Source organism: Ceratotherium simum, chromosome 12, assembly GCF_057802395.1.
Source record: "Ceratotherium simum simum isolate JZ-2026a chromosome 12, ASM5780239v1, whole genome shotgun sequence".
Classification (NCBI taxonomy): Eukaryota; Metazoa; Chordata; class Mammalia; order Perissodactyla; family Rhinocerotidae; genus Ceratotherium; species Ceratotherium simum.
In genome coordinates this window covers 10628454-10645145 of record NC_141911.1, presented here as the reverse complement: position 1 = coordinate 10645145, position 16692 = coordinate 10628454, and the positions used below count along the sequence as shown (strand labels likewise).

The following is a 16692-nucleotide window of genomic DNA, read 5'->3' as shown; positions in this document are numbered from 1 at the left end:
CCACCCCAAAAAAGACCAGGATTTCTAAAGGGTGTCATCCTTCTTGGCTTCACAGGTGTGATTTGTTGCAGAAGTAAAGAGGTGACATCCTTCTATATTTGGACGAGTGTCTGATAGTCTTGCTTGTTCCTTTGCAATATGGAAATGGAATTGTGAGTGCCCTGGCCCCGGAAAACACTGGATGTCTAAAGGGAGGCACGTATCTCCGTAGAAAGCACTCTCCCTGCAGCCTGTGGTTTCTAGGCCCCCGTTGGAGCATCAGCAGCAGATTAGTCTTGTGCTACGTGCCCAGGAGCCAGTAGCACAAGGCAGTTAGGGGCAGGGCTCAAAGCAAGGAAGGTAGTGGTACATTCCGAACAGAAAGGAAGTTCTTATAAAAACTTCTATCCTTGCTGCTGCAGTTTTTGCAGAAAGAGATGTAAAACATATGTGCTTTTTTTTTAAGAAATTTTATTTGGGCCAAACCGTTTTTAAGATATATTAAAAACCTCGTTTCTTTTCCTTATTCTGTACCCCTTCCTACCTCACTCCCTCCAATCTCCGAGCTGCTCACACACCCAGCCCCCCTTAGGCTAGTTTAGTTTATTGCCAGTCATGGTGCTGTCTGCTCTGGAAAGTAGCAGGAAAAGCTGATAAGGTGCTGAGGACAGAAATCTCTGGTCTTATCTCTCCCTAGCATACAGTGCCGAGAGTGCATCCTTTTCCTGTCCTAGGACAAGAGACATAAACCGACCATCTCCTGGCAGCAAGGACTTCAAACAGGCTTGTGGGGTCTGCCTCTACTTTCTATAAGAGCTAGAAAGGAGAAAGTGGGTCATGGCTTTTCTGAAAGTTGTTTTAGTACCAGTAAAAATTTGTTGTCTTCTAGATCAACAAACATAACTTCATAATAAGGCATTCATTAAGAAAGAAGAAGAAGAAAAGAAAAAGAAGTGGGGGGTGAGGGAAAGGAGTACCAAAACAACCCAAGAGTTGTAAGTCACTGGGCTCTTTTGTTTGGTTAGACTTTTGCCAGGACATAGGTTTGGCCTGAAAGGATTAGATTTGGCTTTTGGTTTGTTGACAGATCAAGCAAATAGTTTTAAGAGCTTTTGTGATAATAAGAAATTGACACACAGTTGGCCCAGTGTTAGAGGAGAAGAGTGAAATATTGGCTCATTTTTCCGTCTATCCCTCTGTCCTGCCAGGAAGGCAGAAATAATATTCTCTCCCAGATTTTCATCCTGTGATGTAATGAAAATGGGATGAAGAGGAACCTTCCTTTGGGTTAGAGCGCTGCCGGTGGCTGGTGAGAAGGCGATGCTTTGCTTCTCATGCTATCGTCTGAAGGGACTGTAGTGGGGATACTGATGATGCGGGTCTGGATATTATCATCTCTCCTCTGGGTCCTCTTCAGAGCCTCACCAGGTAAAGCCGGAGAGTTAGCCAACCTTGACATCATCCTCAGTCGTCTGGATCCTCAGGGAGGAACCAGTTTGTACCTTAAGATTTGACAGTGCTGAGGAGACCAGGCTTGGTACTTTGTTAACATCTTTGGAAGAAATGCACTGGACAATTCTGACAGCCAATTGTTGGAATTCCAAAAGTTAATGACAACTTTAAGAATTGCATATATTATGTAATAGTAAAGGTCCATTTTTATTCTTGAAAGCTTCTTAGTCTCCTGTTGCTGAGTGCTGTAAAATATCTAGGCTAAAATGAATGTTAGAATTGTAAGGGACCTTAAAAACATAGCTGTTGTTTTTCTTTTTCTTTTCTTTTCTTTTTTTTTTTTTTTTGTGAGGAAGATCAGCCCTGAGCTAACATCCATGCCAATCCTTTTTGCTGGAGAAGACCGGCACTGAGCTAACATCTATTGCCAATCCTACTCCTTTTTTTCCCTTTTTCTCCCCAAGGTCCCAGTAGATAGTTGTATGTCATAGTTGCACGTTCTTCTAGTTGCTGTATATGGGACACCGCCTCAGTATGGCCAGACAAGTGGTACGTCGGTGCGTGCCCAGGATCCAAACCTGGGCCACCAGTAGTGGAGCATGCGCACTTAACTGCTAAGCCACGGGGCCGGCCCTAGCTGTTGTTTTTCACACTGTATTCCATAGAGCCCTCACAGTTCCTCAAAGATGCCTCAGGGTCTTTACAAGGGGAGAAGAGGGTTTAGGCCGTGAGCTTTGGGTTCCTCCAGCCCTATTTCAACCACAGTTCCCCTGATGTGTTACAATTGGCCTTCTGTTTAAGATTTCATTTGAAGAAAGGCACTTGGTGCTAAAACTATGTTTGAAAAAAGTCACTGAGTAGCCCTACTTCCTTGTTTTGCAAATGATTCCCAGAAAAGCCAGTGACTTGTCCAAGATCAAACATTCTGTCAGGGTTTTTTGAGCCAGGTCATTGCCGCTTCTACTACACTGAACTCAGCTCCTTTTTTTCTTTCCTTTAGTAGCTGATATTTTATACCAGTGCCACTCGAAGTATGGTCCACAGACCAGCCTGCGACAAGGAGAGATATTGAGAGTAAGCATTTAGAAATTTTTATAGTAGTTTGATATTAATTTTTATAAACTGGAACTAGTGTTTTATATGTCTTTTTAAAATTTCATTTTCCTAGTAATTTAATTTTTTTTTTGCATCTTACAAAAAATCTTGGCCCACAATGGATTGGAGATTTTAAAAAGAAAAAAAAAATTGGCCCTTCACGCCTGATAGTTTGAGAAGCACTGTGATATGGAGCATCGGGTATCCACAGAGGTTGAGCCAGGGAGGGACTACAAACAAGAAGCAGGTTTTACTTTGAGGAAACTTTGGATTCTGAGCAGGTAGGGAGGCAGTATTACTTGTTCTTTGTCTGCTTGAACTTTTACTATCTTACCTTTCTTGCTTATAAAATAAAAAAATTATTATAGCTTGCATAAAACCAAGAGAAGAGATTATATATTAAATATATATAATAATCCATAAGAGAAGGATTACATATTTAATAGCAGTAATAATAGTTATTTTTTATGAGCTCTTTGGAATTGTAATCTCAATTTAATTGGTTAGGGGTTTTGTTGAATGGAGTTGTTTTGTAGTTGGTTTCCTTATTGTTTAGTTTCTGTCTGTTCTAAAAATAAATTCCCCCAATGCATTATTTTTTTTAATTTTTAATTTTGGTAAGAACACTTACATCAGATCTACCCAGATCTTATTTTTTATTATTCTTTTTTACAGTCTGTCTCCCCCAGGACAGGAGCTCCTGTCTGGGCCCCCGCTCCAGCCAGGTAGCTTCTCAGTGGATATTTATGAGGGACTGGAGGGCCAAATCTTTGGACCTCAGCCTCCTCAAGATATTATTTTTTATAATTTACTTTTATTACATAACTTAATGAGTTCAGAATTTAATTTACTAACTTAAATATCCCTTAAACATAGAGTTATTTTGCCCTACGAAATTTACTCCTAAAAGTATTTTTAAAATATTTTTATCTGCTACCTTGATTTCTAGTCATTTAAAAAGAGTGTATATAAAGATTAATCTTATATAGTATAGAAGAACTGAGGGAGGGGACATTTTTTATTAATAACTTCATTCACCTAAATTAATTTACCTTTCTCTTAAAAATAATCTTGACTATTCCAGATAACTATTCATACTCTATTCTTAGTTTCAAAATACTACATTCTCTAAAATCTTCCAAAAATGCTATGCTTTCTGTAATAAGGAGCCTAAATTTGAGTTGTCATGATTCTAAGCAATTTTGAAGTCTTCCTGTGGAGTAAAGATGGAAAAGACAGCCCCTCTGTTAGCCTCTGCTTCTGTTCTTTGAGATTCAGGTACTAGCCTTCAACTACTTATAAAAGCTATTTTTCCTGCCTCCAGAGAGCAAGAAAGAGAACCAGTTGACCTAGAATTATAAAATATAGTCAATTTGGATTATTTTTAGACTTCATTCAAAGAAGTTGGTACCTATGTCACATTGATCATTTCTAGCTTTGGAGGAGCCTCGTTTATCTTATAATGGCCAGTGTGTTGTGAAATGTTGTCACATGAGTCACTGCAGCTTTCCAAGCCCTAGGACCTTTCAGGGAGGCAGGAAACCTGCTCCTTTTTTCTTTCCCCTCTTTTTCCCCAGAGGCTGTATGACTCTTGTCAGAAGTTCTGATGTCAGTTACTTGAGAAGTTGTTGCCATGGAGAGCTATCCTCTTAAAACATGTTTATGTTGACTTTTCTTGATGAGTGGTAGTTTGGGCAGCTGACTAGGCAAGTGGAAAAAAAAAAAAAGAAATGAACAGCTTTGTTAGCCTTGGCCTTCGTATGAGGAATTTGGCATTATTTGTATTTCTCTACTATAGTCCAGTGAAAAGCAAGATATTCTGTCCCTTCCAATTCCTCTTTGTCTTCTCTGAGATGTCCAGTTCATTTGTCCAAGTCTGTAAATTGCATGCCTAATTATTGGAAAGGCATCTCTGCATGCTGAGAGCTCTCTTTGATGTCAGGTCATTCCATAACCACACTTTTTCCTCATCTACCATCCTTTGCTGCTTGAAATCAGACAGCAGTTAGCAGCCTCTCTACCGTTCACTAGCATAATTCAGTAAGGTAACAAGGGACTGAGACTGAGAACTTCATCACAACCCAAGCCCTCCAATTCCTTATATATATGTTATGTGTGTGTGTATACTTCAAAAGCATCTAACATTTCCAAAAAGCAGATCATATTTCATAATAAACTTATTCATTCATTTATTTGTTCAGCAAATATTTACTTAACACCTATTATGTTTACTTATATACTAGAGAGAAAACAAATTTTCATAAACTTTTTACTGATGAAATTCAAAACTTTATTTATGGACACTGATATTTGAAATTCACATAATTTTCACATGTTATAAAATATTCTTCTTTTGATTTTTTTCCCTACTGTTTAAAATGTAAAAACTATTCTTGGCTTGTGAGGTGTACAAGGATCGGCAGCAGGCGAGATTTGGCCCACGGGCCATAGTTTGCCAACCCTGTTGTAGAGAGAAACCCTCCTGGAACCCGTGCAGTGGGCTTCTGATACATGCCATGGGTTCCTAGAACCTGTTTGTGTGTGCATACACATGCCGCACACACGTACACATACATATAATTTCTTTCTTTTTCTTTTGTGAGGAAGATCAGCCCTGAGCTAACATCTGCCAATCCTCCTCTTTTTTGCTGAAGAAGACTGGCCCTGGGCTAACATCCATGCCCATCTTCCTCCACTTTATTTTTTTTTTTATTAAAATTTTTTGTTTATTGCAGTAACATTGGTTTATAACATTGTAAAAATTTCAGGTGTACATCATTATACTTCTATTTCTGCATAGATTACATCATGTTCACCACTTTATATGGGACGCCGCCACAGCATGGCTTGACAAGCGGTGCGCACCCGGGATCCGAACCAGCGAACCCCGGGCCACCGCAGCGGAGCGCGCGCACTTAACCACTTGCACCACCGGGCCGGCCCCCACACACATATAATTTCTGTAGGTGTTTTCCAGTTGAGTTGCTGCATAATTCTAGTTGTTATTTATTTTTAACCCCATTTCAAATCAAAAATTCCCTTCAATCAGTGGAGTATTGTATTTGTTTTTAACTCTTGTGATGCTTGCTAATGCTAGAGGTGATTGTGGTTCCCAGGCAGATTCCCTAAGACTGGTTATTACTGAGACTGTGTGTGTTTAGCCTAATGTAAGTGATGGATATCTTGAGAAAAACACTAGATTTGACAGTTGAATAAACTTTTTGTGAGTGTAAAAATAGCTCTTGGTCAGTAAAACACTGAACGTTTTCAATTATGTGGAAACCAAAAAGGTGCCATAGAAAGCAAGAAAAGAAATACCAGCATAGTGGCCCAATTCCTGCTTTCTAACTAACAGTGTGGATCACTGCTTATTAGCTTAACTTTTGGAGGCATACCCATTTTGGTGACTCCCTAGAATCAGAAGCCTTCCCAGGTAGTATTTTCAGCTCAAGATGCAACATAAGCTTGCACATTAACAACTTGCTACCTGGGGCTTCTAGTGGAACTTAGATCCAACTGTTTGTCTTCTCAGAATGAGCTCCTACCTTTGCCTCTGATATGCCCTAGAACTCTCTTGCTCTCCAACCTTTTCTTTTGATGGCAAGAACAGATCAACCCACGCTGGCTATTTCATTGCTTGTGTTCAACCAGTCCCACAAAATGAATGTGACAGTTACCATACGACACAACACTTTACTTTTTTCCCATTTACTTGTCTCCCTAAAAGTGACTGTGGTAATGTGTGGAATAGTAGATCAGAGGAGAAATGTATGGCTTGTTTGACTGAGCTACTCTACATCACTAAGGGCGGGGGGCACTGGCTGATCACACTAAAAGGCACTCAAATGTACCTTACAGTAGTTAGAGAAGCAATGTGCACCATGAGGCAAGGTGGCATTTGATTAGAAGGGAATGGTTTCATCTGGATGGAAAGAATATACACTGCAAAATTCTAGATCTCTCTTTCCTTCCTACCCTTCCAAGCCCCTTCTAGTCATTAGCCCTGCCTAGCATGCAGATAAATCAGTGGGACAAATACAAAGCTTATGGCTCAGTGGGTGGTGGTGGGAGCACTTCGCAGCCTTGGTCCGCTTGGGCTTGGTGTCTTTTGTGCTTTCCTTGTACACTCATCACCATCCATTTGTTCCTCATTAGAGAGGATGTGCTAAATACAAATGAAATAGAAATGGTCTCTGCCCTCCAGGAACTTGAAATTTCCTTGGGAAGATGCTGTTACAAAGCAAATTATACAAAACCAGGAAATAGAAGTAACTAATTGCTAGTCATAGATAGTAAACAAGAGGTCACACAAGTGATCAGGCTTGTTGAAGGAGGCAGTTTTGCACTTGATCTTCAAGAAAGTGACACAATGCACATGACTACGTATAAAGGATCTGGAAGAACACTGTAGGCCAGGGTAGTGAGTGACGCATCAGCCCATTCTGCCCACTTTGTCGGCGAAGGGTTTAGTGCACACACATTCCAGCACTACCTTCATCTTGATGAGTAATGAAGTCACTTCATACCTGAATTTATCGCTGTCCAAGAATAGATGCGTGCAATTTCTACCTCCCAGGAGTACGTCAAGACATAATTTGTGTTTGTCAGAACTGTCCTCCTGAAAAGTTTGGAAAGATACAAAATGTTTTTTCATACTACTCACTAGCCAAGCTTTCTTACCTTTTCACAGAATAATCCAACACAAGCTGACGACAGACAGGCTGGGGTGGAAGTGAGCGTTTGTTCATCACAAGCAATAGCTATCAGAACTAAGAACCCCAGTTGCTAAATTCTTTGCCCTTGAGCTCTGGGTGTCAACTTTTTCTTTTAATGAGAAAAGTTCATGGAAGGACTACAGTTGCAGCGTGATCCCTGGGTCTTAATATGGAAATCAAAAGGTTTCAGTCATCTTGTCCCTTAAAGTCACCAATGACATAAGAGAAAGTCTAGTGAGCTGAAAGGCTTTGCCTTTGAAACCCCATCCCTGGGCTGGAATGCAGTGAGATTTTATATTTATGGTGCACCTGCCCCAAATAATTCACTAAATTCTCAATCCAAACTGCTTCATTTCCCTGCCCCAAAAGATACTAGCAACATTCTTCTGAGGATAATAAAGAGAACCCACTTTATTTGGGCGTTTTACTGTTAATCCATCTCAGTATACATGTTTGAATGACATAGAAGAAGAGCTTGAGCAGAGAGCTCATCGAGCTGCAAAGCCTCGAGAGAGAATACCTAAAAGGAACAAAGAACAAACTCATAATTCTGTAGGCTTTTGAGAAAAGTTGGCCTGCACAGTTTTGGGCATCTTTCAGGCACCTGAGATGATTGTGATATGTTATAATTGATATCTTGAGGATCTTTCTCTGCAAGGTTTTGTTTCCTTTGTATCCACCCCTCCCCCCAGTAGTAATTCAGAATTGACAAGAGAGAGGTTTAGGCCTTAAAATTCTCCAGCTCTAATCATGGCACACAGTATACAGTCATGAACCACTTGACTCTACCTATTGCTGGTGAGAAAACTGAGGTAAAGCGAGTTAATGGTGGAACGGACTGTCTGCCACACCAAGTCATTACTGTCCGTGTTGGAAGAGTCCAGGCGGAAGTCGTCCAGCATCTGTCCAGGAGAGGTCTTGCCTTACGTGGCAGGTTGGACTTGGGTTTTACTTCCTGCTTTAAAACACTCACACTTTGCCAAGTAAATTTACATGCTAATTTGACAAATGATAAAGCTCTTAAGCCTGGCTTCAGGCTATTTTTTATTTATATGAATTGCAAAATAGATAATAGAGTTTTTTTTCCTGTTTAGGAAGTACTGTAATATCTATTTCTGGTGACATTTTTTCTACAGGCAGCTTTTGCATCATAAAGGTGTGCCCTCATAAACTTAAGCGTGGACCTTAGTCCCTGAATTATATGACCAATTGATATATATTTCAGTGTTAAGATGATTTCTAAAGAGAGAGTGACAATGACAAGTGAGTCTGTGTGATACAAGCTAGAATTTAGGACGCCATAGTGAGGGAGAAAGGGCTTTGCGCCTGGCAGCCTTGGGGCCCAGTCCGGCTACTGCCAGTTCCTGCCGTGAGACCTTCTGCACATCAAGTGCTTTGAGTCTGAGTTTCTACCTCTGTAAAATGGAGAGAAAGCCTCTTCTCAGGTTGCTGTGAGAGTCGCATAAGATGACATATGATGATAAGTGACTGGCATGTTGAAGGCATCCAAGAAATGACAGCTGTGTTCCTCAATATGCCCAGGGGCAGTCACTTTGGGTAATGTTTCCTAGTGCGAGTGAGCACAGCAGTCCTGCGGGGCTCTTCTGGCTTTAAACCATTGAGGTGCTGTGAAGTGGAGAGCAGGTGCTCCTGAGTTCTAACCCACAGAATATTTATTGATTGGGTAGAGATTAAGGCCCTAGCTACCATTTGGGCAAATCGATAGTCAAATATTTTCTAACTATACGATACAGATAAGCTCTGAAAGGATTGAGAAGACTGAAGTTTTCTGAAAACAGACAAGATTAACCCATTAAACAGTTTTTTAGAACAACACCAGAAACTGTTTCATTTTATATTTTAAAAAGAGTAGCTTCTAAAATACATGGAAAATATTTCAAGGTTCTAAATGTGCCTTTGGATCTTTCTTATTAATTAATGAAAGGGGAGAGAGAACAACAGATATGTTACAAATTTAAGGAGAGATTTTTTTTTTTTTTTAAGATATTGATTTGTGTGTGTGTGTGTGTGTGTGTGTGTGTGTGTGTGTGTGTGAGAGGAAGATCAGCCCTGAGCTAACATCCATGCTAATCCTCCTCTTTTTGCTGAGGAAGACCGGCTCTGAGCTAACATCTATTGCCAATCCTCCTCCTTTTTTTTTCCCCAAAGCCCCAGTAGGTAGTTGTATGTCATAGCTGCACATCCTTCTAGTTGCTGTATGTGGGACGCGGCCTCAGCATGGCTGGAGAAGCAGTGCATCGGTGCGTGCCGGGGATCCGAACCCGGGCCGCCAGTAGCGGAGCGCGCGCACTTAACCACTAAGCCATGGGGCCAGCCCAAGAAGAGATTTTTTTTTTTTTTTTTTTTTTTTAGCTTATTTATTGCAGTAACATTGGTTTATAACATTGCAAAAATTTCAGGTGTACATCATTGTACCTCCATCTCTGCATGGACTACATCATGTTCACCACCAAAATACTAATTACAACCCATCACCACACACATGCACCGAACTATCCCTTTCACCCTCCCCCCTCCCCCCCTCCCCTCTCGTAACCACCAATCCAATCTCTGTCCCTATGTGTTTGTTTATTGTTGTTATTATCTACTACTTAATGAAGGAAATCATACGGTATTTGACCTTCTCCCTCTGACTTATTTCACTTTGCATTATACCCTCAATGTCCATCCATGTTGTCACAAATGGCTGGATTTCGTTGTTTCTTATGGCTGAGTAGTATTCCATTGTGTATATATACCACAGCTCAAGAAGAGATTTTTAAAACTGTTTTGTTAATTCCCTTACCATTTCCCCTCCTCATTCACTGAACTCTTTGTTTGAAAAGTTTCTTCATCTTAGGTATATTACTTGGTCCTGGACATGCACAGTTACGTATGACGTGTCCCTGCCTAGCTGAGTGAGAAAGTGACCTGGGAACTGACAGGAGACCATGGTCAGCAAAAATGCTGGGGGTTCCACAGGGCAGAGCCCTAGCTCCCACTCACACAGACCCTCCCACCTTTATCCTTCCTGTACCCAAGTAAAAGCCTACATTTCTTCTTGCATATGTCATTACTAGACAGCTTTTAAAACGCTTGGCATTCCAGCGGGACTTCAAGAATCTTAGACTGTGGAGGCATAAAAGCTAAGGGAGAGCTTGCCAGGTTATTCATTCCAGAAGCCCACCACATTTTCAGTTCCAGCTGGATAGCATCATTAGTATTTTCCCCATGCTAGATGCCTTTTGAGAACACAAATTTAGGGTATGTGAAGGATCTGGAGATTTTCTAGCCAAGGTATATAAAAAGAGAACCTTCAAAACCATAAGTACTAAATGGGAATTTATTATTGTTTTAAGAAGTTTCAGCTTCTTACCACGTTTCTTAGAAGTATTGGGATGATTTTCAGGACTTAGGTTTAAAAAGATTCATATTCTAGTTAATATTCAAGCCAGGTCTTTGTTTTTATTGATTTCAGCTTCATGTAGTGTCAGTCCTTTCAAACAAATTCTTAAAAATTATTCAACACAAAATAGCGTTTGGCTCTTTCAGCTCTCCTAAGTGGTATTACTGGATCTGCTCTTTGGCTGTATGCTTTCCTACAGGTGGTGTAAAAATATTTTTTCCATGTAGGTAGACTGTATGTGCATTGGGATCACTTCTGCATCTTAGCTTGACAGTTGGGGTGTAGTTTTCTATGAACGGAGCTCCTCTCTGCTGCCTGCTTATACTGCCTTAGTATATCTTCTCTACTTTCTTGTATCATAGAGGAATGGCCAGCCCAAATGTCTGTTCAGAGATCAGTAAATTTTAGATCTTCAAGGGACCTTAGAAGTCACCTAATTTAACTTACTTATTTGACTTGATTAGGTAACTGAGGCCCAAAGAGGTTACATGATTTACCTAAGGGCTTCCATTAGTTAACAGCAGGAATTGGAATTTTTTAAACAGAGGTTTCCTGAATCCCTAAGCTTAAATCAAATGTTTGGTAAGATGATGTGGTAAGTTACTCATATGTCCCTTGGTAGCATTTTGTATGGAACTGGAAGTTTTCAAGTTATTTGTAAATTTATTTTACTAGTTTTTAGAACACTGTTAGCAAATTGGGACATTCTCAAAGTTACGAAGTAGTAAAAGTCACATTTGATGTTACAGGTTTTTTTTTTAAGGTTGTATTATGTGATTAATGGAAATGTGGGAAGATGCAAGTGTCTCTATTTCAAAATACTAAAAAATAACTGGTGCTTTTCTCAGCACTTGTTCACTTTGAAGTAGAGACCAGATATGAAAAGTATTAGCTTTCTTGAAAAGGTATACATTTTTTTCATATTCATGGCCAAGAATATAGAAACAGGGATTATAATTGCTGTAGTAAAGCTGGGTTTATGATTTATAAAATCATAAAATATGAGCTTAGAAAATATAAAAGTCCTGGGCATTGCTCCTACTAGAATCAGATTTGCAACCTATTCCTCCTTGGTTTCCGTGGTTTTTAAAACAGATACATTCCTGCAGTATGACAGAGTGGCTGCCCACGGCGTTAAAGGGCTCTCCGCAGCAAGTCATTGTTTTGCCTGCACTTTCCTCGGGATGAATAGGATTCGGGTGCTGGCACCTCTCTTGCTTGTCTCCATGCCCTGCTAAGCATGGTGTGCAATGGCCCATGGTTATTGAAATCCTGATCACCATAGGAATTGATTATGAGCGAAGTTATTTTCTGGGATTAGAAAGCCCCACTGAATTCAACAAGTGACTCAAAAATAGTCTTATAGGGCCGGCCCCGTGGCTTAGCGGTTAGGTACGCACGCTCCACTACTGGGGGCCTTGGTTCGGATCCCTGGCGCGCACCGACGCACCGCTTGTCCAGCCACGCTGAGGCAGCGTCCCACATACAGCAACTAGAAGGATGTGCAGCTATGACATACAACTATCTACTGGGGCTTTGGGGAGAAAAAGGGAAAAAAAAAAAAAGAGGAGGATTGGCAATAGATGTTAGCTCAGAGCTGATCTTCCTCACAAAAAAAAAAAAAAGTCTTATATTTCCTAATAATTAAAAATGTGATTAATACCAGCAATTAGTTCCTGTGATTTAACCATTGAAAGCAGGAATTCAAAAGATAATAAATAGATGAGCAAGGTAAGGAGCCATAGGATATAGCTTGGATTTGAGTTCCTGAGACATAGTTGCACTCCAGAAGAGTTGGCCCACATAAGACAAACTCCTTTTAATGCCACAAAACTAAACGAGACCTATTTTACACAGAGACTGTCTGTGTGACCGTGTGCCCTTCAATGCAAGGCAGGACTTTTCTTGGCCATCAAACTGGGATTGGCTAGCACCAAGAGAGCCTTGGGAAGATTTTTCATTCTGCTGTGCAAAATTTTAGCTCTTCTTCAACATTTGAGGAACAAAAAGACAAAAGTGACCTTGTTTTTTCTCCTGAGGCAGCTATTTTTAAATTTTTCTCAAAATTACCTGATGAGCCAAAATTAAATGCTGATAGATAACATTTAAACTTCTTCCCAAAGCTCACTTGGTTTATTCTGCATGTTCTGCATTTTACATTTTGAAATTTTAAAAATTGACCACACGATTTTGTGTTTTTAGCCCCAGGTAAAATAAGGTTTGTGTTGACTGGGTAAGTTGATGTTAGTGGTAAGGGACCCTTTGGTGAGAGCTCTCTGGGGCAATGGCCACTCAAAGCCCAGTTGTCCATTGATACAATACTGATTCTGCCAGAATTTCAAATGGGACGCTACTTTGATTCCACTTGTTTTTGAGTGCTGCTTATCAAGAAAATGTGTGGTCCATTTATGTGGGTTGGTTTGTAATGAAGTTAGCTGCACAAATGGAGCTTTGCCCGCCAAGTTCAAAATAATTTGTAGAATCCTAATTTGGAGACTGATTTATTCAGAAAACAGTTTTCCCACCCTCCCAACATGAAAGAGTAGAACAATAAGTCTCTTCCTGTGTGAATAAGTGAATATGGAGAAAGAAGACAGGTAATTATGAAAACCCAAGTTTTAACATTATTGCTTAATGGCTTGATTATTTTAAAAGTCTGTATAGGCAAAGTTATTCTAGACATTGACTTTACTTAAAGCATAGTCCTTATATTCTTCAACTTGAAGGTACTTTTTCACACACGTTTTCATCACCTTACTGCCAGCCAGCCACAACCCAATGGTAATACCAGCATTTCATTTTTTATCCCAAACTATTAGGTTAGGAATTTTCTCTCCTTTCTCAAGCCTTACAGCTGAATGTATTTATGTAAAGTTAAAATGTAAACCTCGCTTCATCCCAGCTGTTGTGAGTGACTAATTCCTCATGTTTAGAAACAAGACTAACATAGCTATCACTATCTGGTTCATGTCAGAGTAGGGATGGGAGCATCTCCCTTCTCCCCATCCCCATCCGAGGGAAGAAGGGCTCCCCATGCTAAGCTATTCTTTCTGGGAGGAGAATGGGACACGTGCACTTCCAACCCTGGCACATTCTCTTCTGGAGGGCCACGCTCTGTCCTTAGAGGAAGATTTTCTTGACACACTAGGTTCCAGGTTGGCATTTAGTTCCTGTTTTAGGATTAACATATACACGTGGCATCTTAGTTTCTAGGTCAACATGCAAAGACTTGTGTATTCCATAATGGAGCTGAAATAGGTGTCTTAACAAAATCACAAAGCTCAAGGACTTCAGTGTCTCTGTTTTTTATGGGAGGCTCTGGGAATTTAATCACCATTTATAACATTGTTGCTAAAGAGCTATTTACTCAGAATTCCATCTAGGTGACTTGCCAGCTAACTTCTGAAGTTAGCTTCTGTCTGTTTGACCTACAGACCCATATAGTATTCAACCAAAGTGTCCACCTTGTTCTATGCTTTGCAGTTCAGCTCTGCCAGAGGGGGAAGGAAGAGATGAGAGGGCAGCCGGGCACTCAGCCTGGTCTTCTAACAGCTGAGTGCCAGTGGCTCCAGGGAGAGTCCTCCTGGATGCTGTGAGAAATAAACAGCTGATGCTTAACTGGTTTTAACTCTTTTTCCACACCTTAGGATGATTCCAGCCCCACCACTCCAGATGGGAATGAAACCTCCACTACGAAGACCAGTGCCTTTACCATCCAGGACTACTTTGCCAAGCGGATGGCAGAACTAAAGAACAAGCCACAGGTCACAGCTTCAGGCCCTGACCTTTCAGTGACCCAAATGGAAGGAAAAAGGGGAAAGAAAATAGAGAAAGAGGCAAAAGATAAAAATGTGGAGAATTATACCCAACCCCAGGCCAAGAAGAAGAAAGACCAAGTTGAGAGGCAGCTCGGAGACCCTTGTTGGGGCGAGAATTCCGATACTTCTGCTGAGGATAGAGAGGACTGTGTGTGGCCACCTGATGACCAGGACATCCCCCCGAATGAAACCTCCACTACAAAGACCAGTGCCTTTACCATCCAGGACTACTTTGCCAAGCAGATGGCAGGACTGAAGAACAAGCCACAGGTCACAGCTGCAGGCCCCGACCTTTCAGTGACCCAAATGGAAGGAAAAAGGGGAAAGAAAAGAGAGAAAGAGGCAAAAGATAAAAATATGGAGAATTATACCCAACCTAAGGGCAAGAAGAAGAGAGACCAAGTTGAGAGGCAGCTCGGAGACCCTTGTTGGGGCAAGAATTCCAATACTTCTGCTGAGGATAGAGAGGACTGTGTGTGGCCACCTGATGACCAGGACATCCCCCGGAAGCCCAAAAAAAAGAGAGAAAAGAAAAAGCTACAAAAGCAAGTTGAAGCAGGAGTGGATGCTACTCTAGATGAAACACCAGTGAAAAAGAAGAAGAAAAAGAAGAAAGGTTCCAAATAAATTCTCTTGAGCCAGGGCCTTCCGACCACTCAGATGTCAGGGTGCTGCTGGGCAGCTTTGCCCTCCAGTCAGAGCAGAGTTCACCCAGGAGAGCTGGTGCACATCTTTAACATGCCCGTGGATTGCTGAGTCTCGCCCTCTCACCACATTTTTCCCAAATCATATTCCCAGAAGAATTTTTTAATGTTCCAAATCATGGCTCTTATAAACAAATAAATTTGTTTTTAGACTCAGCCTTTCACCTTGAATGTTTATTCGTATTCATTTGAATACATCAAGTTATATATGTGTGCACGTGTGTGTGTAGATATATCACAGTCTATATTTGCTCTTGATTTCCTTCAATAACAATGAATTGTGCTTCCTTATGAAGGACTTAGTCTAATTAAAGGATTAAGAGGCAATAGTTTGGATTCAGATGGTTCTTTTTGTTCTATAGCCAACCATACATTTTTGCCAAGTAGGTATTACATGATTACATTCCTAAATCAGAGAGTTGTTTTGGTTTGGTTTGGTTTGCTTTTGATGGGGAAATTGTTTTAATGCCCTCTCTTCCACTAGGCAATGGCAGCTGTATGTTCTGAGATCTTCTCCCCGAGACTACAAGGTTTAAGAAATGAACTGACAGTTTCCCCTTCCAGCTCTCATAGGAGGCCTCTTGCAGTTCCTCAGCGAGTAGGCAATCAGATATATTTCCGTTTGGTGGTGCTTGAGGACAAATCCCTTATAGTGGGCTCTGTCTTATTTATAAGAATCGGGGGTACTCAGAAAGTCAAAAAACTGAGAGTCTAAGGTCATGAAATTAATTTCATCTGGAAATTAGTCTCTAGATTGGGACTGCCTTATGAAAGTTCTTAAAAGTATAAATATTACATAAATAGTAAAAGAGATCTACTGCTCAGTCCGAATGGTGTCACCCCATTGTGTTTATAGTGCCTTGGGCTGCACCCTGACCTATATCCTCTGTGCTGGTTGAACTCTCCCAACACAGGTTTACCCAGATAACTGCAGACACCTTCACACCCTCCTCGGAAGACAGAATGAAAAGGAAAGTGCGTGCTTAAGATTTGGAGGTCCAGCCCTCTTGTTTTCTCAGCTGCTTTCCCCTCCTCTGCTGTCCTTGTTCTCTTTATCTCTTCCTTCTTTTCTTCTTCATCCTTTGACGCTTTTATTCCCTCTTCCTTGCTCTCCCCGTATTTGCAGTTCCCAGTTTCTTTTACCCCCTTCTAGTTGCCTGCTCCCCATCCTGCTTTGCAGTCTTGCCACTGGTTGCCCTTCTTCTGACAGACCTGTCGGAGGAGCTGGGGGTGCGGCAGAGCAGGGCAGGCGATGCACTCCTTTCCGCCTGACTTAGAGGCCACTCCTGGATAGCAGGAACCAGAACTCACACGTGATCTGATGGCCCTTTGCCCTTGATTTTAACTCTCGGGGTCATACATTAGATATGAAGCATGGCCCCAAGATTCTTGAAATTGAGAAAATGAAGAATGTTTGGTTTTAGTCTCTTAAGAATTCTGAATGGTGCTAATTGTTTAAAAGGACACACACACAACCGACAGAGAAAATTATTACAAACTCAGAGCCTGAGGTCCAGTTTCTG

At 41.0% G+C, this 16692-nt stretch overlaps 1 protein-coding gene across 2 annotated transcripts in view; it reads left to right on the top strand.

Moving 5' to 3' along the window:
• PINX1 (PIN2 (TERF1) interacting telomerase inhibitor 1) overlaps positions 1 to 15325 on the top strand; it is a 105079-nt gene extending 89754 nt beyond the window's left edge. For both annotated transcript variants that reach the window (XM_087437393.1, XM_087437392.1), the window contains exon 7: positions 14295 to 15325. In XM_087437393.1, coding sequence (XP_087293519.1) covers positions 14295 to 15092 — 798 coding nt within the window. In that variant the 3' untranslated portion in view covers positions 15093 to 15325. The remainder of the gene's footprint in view (positions 1 to 14294) is intronic.
• Positions 15326 to 16692: the final 1367 nt, after the last annotated feature.